Raw genomic sequence first — 9,133 nt, 5'->3', positions numbered from 1 at the left:
CTAATAATAGCTTTTCTAGATCCGTCGTATGCTTTGACGATGACGCTGCTGTCTCTTAATGGGGTACCCATGAAAGATAGCCTTAAGAGAGTAGATTTTGGCATGATGTTGAGAGCTAAACTAGTGTCTATTAATATGCCTACTAGGGTATCATTCATGCATTTGACTAAAATGTTGAGTTCCATATTGTGATCTTTTCCTTCCTCGGGAAGTTCTTCGTCACATAAGCCTAAACTGTTTCCGGCAGTGATGTTAGAATCAATATTGCTGAATTGTTCTAAGGTAACGTCGGGTTCCACATAAGCCTGTTCCAGGACTTTCTGTAAAGCTTCCTTGTATGCTTCGGAACTTAACAACAATGATAATACAAATATTCTAGACAAAGTTTGCAACAGTTGGTCCACAATGTTGTGTTCACTTCATTTGATCAACTTGAGAATCTCGTCGTTGTCTTTCGCTTGAGAAGCATTGGTCGGTGGAGTGTTTTGACCAAGAGGTACCTCTTCTTGAGGAGTTTTTGCATTTTCTGTTACTGTGTTGAAGACTCTTCCACTTCTAGTAACTCGACGGATGTCCGTGATGTTGACAACGCATGGTAATGATATTTCCTTCCCATTTTCAATCATGGTAGTGTTGTACTTGTATGGTACAACTTTTTATGATGTAAATGGCACATGGTCTGGCAAGTAGATGACTAACGGAGCAACTGTTGATTTTCTGCTGTCATATTCAATCTCTAATGGTTCACTTTTGTTGATTTGAGGAGTTACAACGAAAAATTCTTCCTCATCTCCGTTGTTGAGCACTGCGATGATTTTACGGTTGATTAAACTTTAGATGTCGTTACAAATACGTGAGCACCCTCGTTAATTTCTTCAACAAATTTTACATCTCCATTATGGATGAGCTTTTGAACTGAAGTAGTCGAGCTCGCTCAAAGTTTTGTGAAATCGGACTATCGATCCCCAAATGTGCTATATGTTGAAGACTTTGTATTTTCCAAGGCAACCTTGAACCATGTTGATTTCATTCTTGTCTTTGTTTCTCGTGACTTGAATGATGTTTTGGTCCAGCAAGTATTGCACACCTCTTTTGACCAGTAAAAATCCTTGAGATTTTATACAACAAACTGGACAACAACAGTAGTTGTGTTTTCGTAGATTGGCAATTCTCCCCATGGTGGCATGTATTCACACTAAGTCACCTCTCATGTGAAGCACGTTGTTGATACGATATTCTCCTGGACATCCATATACCATGTTGACGGAAACATTTCCATGTTGCGGTAATAGATTTGTTTGAACATTGGGATTTGTATCTTTGAAAGATAACATTCCACTTCTTACTAACCTATGGATGTCTGCCTTAAAACCGTAGCTGTTTTCTATGTTATGTCCTGGCGCTCCCTGATGATAGGGGCATAACTGATCAACTTTAAACCAATAAGGAAGATCCTTCGGAATAACAGGTGGAGACCTTGTATGAATGTTCCCCTTTGACAGTAGGGCAGAAAACAACTCTGTGTAAGGCATCAGTACAAGATCAAAGTTTGGAAATCTTTGAAACTGATTGTTGTTGTTTTGTTGACGAGCCTGTTGATGAATTTGTTGTTGAGAGAGTTATTGTTGATAGACTAACGCTGAGATAACAACCGAAGTAACTGTAGCACCTTGAGGTTGATACCTCTTTCTGGGTTTGTTTTGTAAGATGGTACTGACGTCTTGATCCTTTTTCTTTTGGAAAGAACTTCCATATTTATTAGGACCAGTAGATGATTCCGCTTCTCTATTTAAGCATATCCTTCTTGAACTACTTCTTCTAGCCGTAATCCCATGTTTACCCTCTCGGTAAAGTCACTAGGTGCACTTGCAACCATCTGTCCATAGTAAAATGGACTCAACATCTTGAGATAGATTTTCGTCATCTCTTTTTCTTCAAGAGGAGGACAAATTTGAGCAGCAACTTCAAGCCATTGCTGAGCATGTTCCTTGAAGCTTTCTCCATCCTTTTGAGATATAGCTCAGAGTTGGTCCTTGTCGGGAGCCATATACAAGTTGTACTTATACTGTTTGACAAAGACCTCTTTAAGGTCTCCAAAAGTATGAATCTTTGAACTGTCCAAGTCCATATACCATTTAAGTGCAGCACCAGTCAGCCTGTCTTGAAAATAATGATTGAGCAATTATTGGTTGTCAGTCTGAGTTGACATCCTTCGAGCGTACATCACTAAGTGACTCTATGGGCATGAATTCCCTTTGTACTTCTCGAAGTCTGATACTTTAAACTTGTGAGGAATCTTAATGTTCGGAACTAGACAAAGGTTTGCAGCATTCTTTCCGAATAAATGTTGTTCTCGAAGAGCCTTGAGTTCCTTATGCATTTGCAGAACCGTTCTTGGAACTCGTCCAATCTTTCTCCTATTCTAGTACTTTCACTAGGAGCATAATGATATACTTGTTCTTCTAGTGGAGGAACAATATGTACTACTAGTTGTGGCATAGTCATTACAACAACAGATCTTGGTATTTTAGAACCAACGGGCTGAATCCCTTAGTCATTGCCGTTATTCTTCTTGGTATATAAGCCCCTAGAGGTTTGTAACCCTCTGGCATAAAGTTGTATGGCATACCCCAAGGTCGATTGGGTGGCATGGTATTCTGAGGAATACTCGCAGGTAGGGGTGGGAATAGGCTGGGCCGAACTAGGCTTCTCCAAGCCTGAGCGTGGCCTTTTTGAAGCCTAAGCCTGGCATGTAGCCTATTGTAGGCTTGTTTTGTTGGCCCGAGCCAGGCCTTTTTGAAGGCCTGATTAGCTTATGAGCCTAGTTAAAAGCCTATTTCATTTGAACAATTATAAATAATTCATTCAACTCAACTTTATATAGACTAACAAATTAAAATATTAGTGAGATTAAATGTTTGTTTGTGTTGACTTATTTGAGTTTACCTAATAGCATAAATTTTGTGATATTATTTGTTTGAGAGCACTTATGGAAGCAACTTATTACATTGTTCATAAGATTTTTTTCATCTTATTTTCATAATTTCTTCAAGATAACTAAGATTTATTTTTATAGTTTAATTCAAATTACAAAATACAATATAATAATAATAAAATTATTCATATTTATTTAAATAGGTTGGCCTCATAAGCTTAAAAGGCTTTTCATATGGCCTGTGGCCTAGCCTTTTTAGCTAAATAGGCTTATAAAAAAGCCTAGGCCTTTTCTATTAATATAAAAGCCTGGCCTGGCCTGGCCTAGACATATGTAGGCTGAGCCGTAGGTATCAGTGTAGAAACAACTTTTGAAATCACAGGCGTCGGCCGATTCTGCACAGCAGTCAAAGCTTCTACCATACAGTTAAGTCTTTCCAAGGTCTTTTTTAGTGTAGCACCTTCTTCTCAGAGTTCTCCATTCTCTTCCTCTAAGTCATCCATTCTTTTCTTGCGACTTCCGTGGGTAATGTACGAATGAGACAGCCTGAATTCTTTCCCTTCTATTTCTTCTTCAAAGTTGAGAATTTCTTTTTCTTCTGCTCCTATTTCAAATGGAACAAGAAGTTCAACTAGTGAGACTCGATGTATGACAGAGAATGAGTAAAATGCATGAAAAGATGAATGCATGGTATGAAATGTAGCAAAAGATGAATTCTCCAAGGAAACTCGATAGTTTATTGTCGAAAAGTTGAACACACTTTATTGATTTAAAACACACAATTTTTACAAGCTTAAGCGGTAATTTACAGGAATACAGAAAAGAGATACTAAGACTCTGATGAAGATCCATTTTCAAACTCTGATCCTTTCTTCTGTTTTTTCTTCAACTGATCATTTTCCATGGTGAGTTGATGGATAATCCAAGTGGCAGGCGGGATATGAGAGGAAAGAGCATCTTCTGGTTTCCCTTTTACCGCGTATTGCTCGAGTATCTTAATCAGCTCATCCTTCTTTTTTAGATGAATCTGAATTTCATCATTTTCCAAGTTGACATCCATATACTAGTTTTTCTAAGCGTTCCTCTCTTGTCGTGCTATAGTTAAAGCCAACTGCAGTTTTTCAATGTTGTTAGTGAAAAAGGAGACACGTTCTTTTTGAGGAACAGGCTCTTGACGTGGATACGACATTTTCAACTTGATAGCTCTATCGCGAACCCAATGGAGGTAAGGCTCCTTAGAAACACATAAATCTTTTCCCAATGATTCTGTCCCTTTCTTATGAACATGGCGCGATGCCTACATAGTCTCCTTTCTCAGCATTTTGCTTTTGTGATTGTCGTTTAAGAAGAAAAGTACTTCCAACTGAATATTGCTCCGTATATCTTTCATGACGTAGCCATGCCGACGAAGGGCTAAGACCGTATTGTAGTTGTTTCCTCCCTTAGTTCTAATAAGGGGTATGTTGGGATAACTACCACAACTGTTGATTATGTTGATTCCAAGGTTACTGCATTTGCACCAGTTGATGTCAATATGCGTGAGAGACATAATCTTTTGCGACCAACGGAAACCATCCTTTAGGTCTCAAAAGGTTCTAGACTTGGGTAGATGTGAGACAAACCATTTATATAGTAACAGTACATAACATGTGATCATTCCTCCAGTGTGTAAATTCCTTAAGTGGATAGTGTGGTAAGCATCCTCCAGCAGGGTAGGAACTGAGTTCCTGATTATGAAAATCTTGATCGCTTTAACTTCAACCAAGTTGTCAATGTTGGGTAAGAGGAAAAGTATGTATAGAAGCAGAGCAAAGATATCATCGAAAGCACTTATATCCTTAATATGGGCGAAGTGTCGAGCTTGTTCTATCAAGAACTTGGCGGACAAACCCTTGACTCCTTTCTTTCTGGTCATGTGAGCCATGACATCCAATAATTTCAAAGGAGTGGTTGCTTCAACAACCATATCCTTGAGATCCTTTTCCAAACCAGAGTACATATCTTACATACAGATAGGTATTCCAACTAGGTGAGCGTACTCCTCTAACATGGGTACGAGTTGATAATCTGAGAAGGTGAAGCAGTGATACGTCTGATCGTAAAACTGTACCAATGTGGGAAGGATTCTGTGGACCTCCGATTTTTTTAATCCCGGGCCATACCTCTGTTCTGTAGAGATACGTGAACTGACTCTTTTTTATCGCTTAATGCTTTCACATTTTTGAAAATATCACAGAGTCGCCACCGACCTTTTATTTTATCCAATTAAGGAAAGGTTTATAAAAGAAACAGAAAAAAGACCTTTAAGAAATTCTGGGTAAGGGGGTAGGTTATACAAAGGGAAGGTGTTAGCACCCTTTGTATCCATGGTTATCCATGGGCTCTTAAGTTTGCTTAGCTTACTTGTTTTTCGATCACTTTTCAATTGCTCTGAAATTGCTCATATGTGGTTTCAAATACCTTTGTAATTTGAATTTTGTAATGATCCGTGTGTGGATGTATACAAAATGCTTGTTTATCTTTCGAAAGATGTTTTGAAAAGAGCGTTAACTTTGTAATAATCCGTGTTTGGATGTATACAAAGTATTGTCTTTTTGAAAGTTTTGTTTTGAAAAACAACAGTGTATGAGAATTTTGTTTGTTTTGATTTGAGCAAGCAAACTAGGAGGTCTACCCTGAGTTGTAAGGTCTTTATCCTATTTCCTTTAAAAATCTATCCTTTCACCGGATATAAACGCAAGGTTCGATTTTGTACTCAAAACAGTAGAATTTTGACTTTGATTTTGAAAAGAATGAGAAGGGATTTACCTTAAGAGGTGCAAGTGTGATTGTGTTTGTATTCAGATATTTTATCTTTGAAGTTAGTGATCTAACGGTTCAATTTTATCTTTGACATACACGCAGTTTATATTTGCTGGAAATTAAAATGCGGAAATGTAAAGTGCGGAAAGTAAATCTACGCTATTACATCGATTGTGCAGGAAATGTAAACTAGCCTATTTACATGAATTTGACATCCTATACATTTATCTAGGAATTTAAATTGCAAGAAAAATAAAAGGCATGTTTTTGGATTTTTTATGATTGGTTTTAATTATAATTAATGCATGATTAATTAAATTAAAATGAAGAAAAAAATGAAAATATATTTAAACCTAGAAATTAAGTTTAAAATATGTACAAAATATTTGTTAATTAATTTTAAAACAAAACTAATTTTTTTGGAATTTTTGAAATTGATTTGAAATTGATTAAGTTAATTAATACATAATTATGCAAATAATTACACAAATAATTAAAACTTAAAGAGAAAATTATTCAAAATATGTACAAAATTAGCTTATAGTATATAAACAATATTTAATATAAAGAACAATTTTTTTTATGATTTTTTGATTGGTTAGAATAATTGAGAAGCAAATATATAAATATATACTAATTAATTATGCAAAATATTAAAATTTTGAAGAAAAATAAAATATTTTTATTTCAGAAAATAATATATTATTTTAGAAGTCTAAAAATATTTTTTGTGTATTTTTTGGATTTTTAAAACTATTTTTAATTAATTTAACAAAGAAATTAAAATAAAATAGAAAATAAAAATAGAAATAAAAGGGATACTTATCAGGTGTGATGGGCTGGAAAGTGCATGGTATGGACTGTTTGATCTGGCGCGTTGAATTGGCTTTTGAGATTGATCATATGGCTCAGATCATGAGGGAACATGATAGCCATATGGAAATCAGTGCATATGATTAGTCAGATATTCAAAGTCCACGCTGGGACCCATGCTGGCTGACCAACGAATGAGGAGAAGGAAATCTGCCACGCGTGCAGATAGAATTGTCAACTTTTGACTGACGAACCACGCTTGGACGCGTGGTCGTCTTCAACCTCCGTCTGCCTTATTTTTTAAACAAATAGCGGGGGTTTTAAACCTCCCCTATTTGTACGTCAGAAACGCAACTTTTGGTAGCTTCCCACACCTGCAAAAATAAGCGTTATGAATAAAAATAAATGACCCAGATCTACTTAAAATCACCTCCTGAACACGATGGTGGTGTTAGTTTTGTTATTTGGGCGCTGTATCTAGGGATTCGAAGAGGTTGAAGCTTAAGCATGTAAGAACACTTGTTAAATGGCATAGGGTTATTCTCACGTGGAAACTCTCATGTTAGAGCCCAGATCTACCCTATGAGGCCTTATGAACTCATTAGAATGATTAGTTTATAATGAGGTTAAGTAAATATAGGAAAACAAAAATTGTTCATGTATGAATATGAAGAACGCTTATGCACGTGATACGACTCTCATGGGACCACACAAAGAGTTTGTTCTTACTTTATATGATCTTAGAAGATGATTGAAAGTGTTTGTTTGTATTAATATTGATTGGAATATGGAAATTGAAAATTACAAAGTTATGGAATTTTGAGAGAATTTTGGTGTGTTTCTATGCTATGCTTGCTATATTTTCGTGGGTGTCTTGGCTCTTTTTGCTTATGAAATATGCAGCTTCATTTATAGGCCTTGGAGTGCTTAAATTTGAAGCTAAAAGCAATGATTGCTTTTGTTGAATTTTGACTTTCAAGCTTGGAACTCAAGCAACCTTGGCTTGCTCTTTCCTTAGCCTTTCCTTGCAGCTTTCTTGCTGCATAATTAAGCCACATGTGTGAGCTTTTAGCTTAGAAAATAAGCTATGATTTATCCTTCCTTTTTTCCTTTTTAATTTAATCTTAAATGATAAAATTAAATCAAAAAATGGAGAAAAATGATGTGGGCTTTGTCTTGGTCGTGGGAGGCCCATAACATCATGGAAATGATGTTTGAATGCTGAAAACTTGGCCCCATTTGGAAAAAATACATTTTTGAGCAATGTTGATTTCATGTATTTTCCCAAAATTTAGCCAACTTTAACAAGGTGTAAATCCTTCAATTTTTGTCATATGAAGGAGATCTTGCACTTTTTGGAAACCTCAAAGAGTCCTCTAACCAATGCCTTTGGTCTCATGTCAAAATGATTTTTGAAGCTCCTTGTGTGTCCTTTTGAAAAAAGTGTCTTTTTGTTGACTTTGAAAATGACCTGTAATGTCTTTGATCATATTTTTCAAATGGTGAATCCAATGACCATGGGATCAATGGCATTTGAAAGATAATTGAATCTCCTTCAAAACAAGCTTTGGTTTGAATTTTTTGGATGAAGGATGAGAGAGTTATGATCAGTCAAAGTTGAGTTGACTTTTCAGGCAAAAACCCTAATTTTGAATCTTAGGGTTTTGTTGATTTTTGATCTTTCCTTGATGAATTATGATCATCCAATGATCAAATGATGAATCCTTTGACAAAATATGGACTTTGACAAAAAAATTCATTTTTGACTGTCTGTTGACTTTTTTGGTCAAACGGGTCGTCTGTTGACTGTTTGAGCTGCTGACGGTGCGTCTGAGTGAATTGAAGTTTGAAAATTTGTATGATGGTACTTTGAGATATATGGATGTGTATGAAATCCATTGGAGCTCTCAAAAACTTTTTGCTCCTGTAAAAACAAGAAAAAACCTGATTAGGGACTGTTTATGTAGGAGACAGTTAAGCGTACCTGATTTTTGTGCAGTGTTGAGTTTCTGCTAATCGTGTGATATTCAGAAGACTTCTAGCACAAAAAATCTTGGAATTTTGAATTGTGAAAGATTGATTTGATTGATGGTACAAAACACTGAGAATTGTACTGCCAGCAGTTTAGCTGTCAACTGACTGTTCAGGTATTGACGTAGCAGTTAGAATGAAGAATCAACAGTCAAAGTTAATTTTCTTTTTTTGTTGTTTTTGTTTTTGTTTTATGTGAAAAATGAAAGTTTATTTACATGACTTGTTAAAAACATAGACATAATAAATAACTAATATACTGTTACCAGTACAGTCTGAGTTTCCTGATTCTGCGCCTGCAAAAAGATTTAACTCTGTACCAATTGTGTCAGTACTATTTATCTGTAAATAAATAAATAGCATGTGTGAAGTAATAAACAGTATTTGGCGTTTGCGTAAGAATAAATTCAGGCCAAATTACTGTATAAGAAAAATTCTAAAAACTAAGTATTTCATATGTCAGGATATTTGTTGAAATAAAAATCCATGATTATATGAGACTCTTAATTTTCAGATTGGAGTTTTCTTGAAAAATATGTGGGCAAATTTTGG

The 9,133-nt window shown here is 35.6% G+C and overlaps 1 protein-coding gene across 1 annotated transcript in view; it reads right to left on the bottom strand.

The window, feature by feature from the left end:
* Positions 1-1,190: 1,190 nt before the first annotated feature.
* The window catches only part of LOC131618801 (uncharacterized), a 46,214-nt gene continuing 38,271 nt past the window's right edge, over positions 1,191-9,133 (bottom strand). The window contains exon 2 of the mRNA XM_058889958.1: positions 1,191-1,592. Within this exon, the coding sequence (XP_058745941.1) occupies positions 1,191-1,592 (402 nt within the window). The remainder of the gene's footprint in view (positions 1,593-9,133) is intronic.

The sequence above is a fragment of the Vicia villosa genome, linkage group LG7 (assembly GCF_029867415.1).
Source record: "Vicia villosa cultivar HV-30 ecotype Madison, WI linkage group LG7, Vvil1.0, whole genome shotgun sequence".
NCBI lineage: Eukaryota > Viridiplantae > Streptophyta > Magnoliopsida > Fabales > Fabaceae > Vicia > Vicia villosa.
The sequence above is the reverse complement of the archived record's forward strand: the minus strand, read 5'-3'. Positions and strand labels throughout refer to the sequence as shown.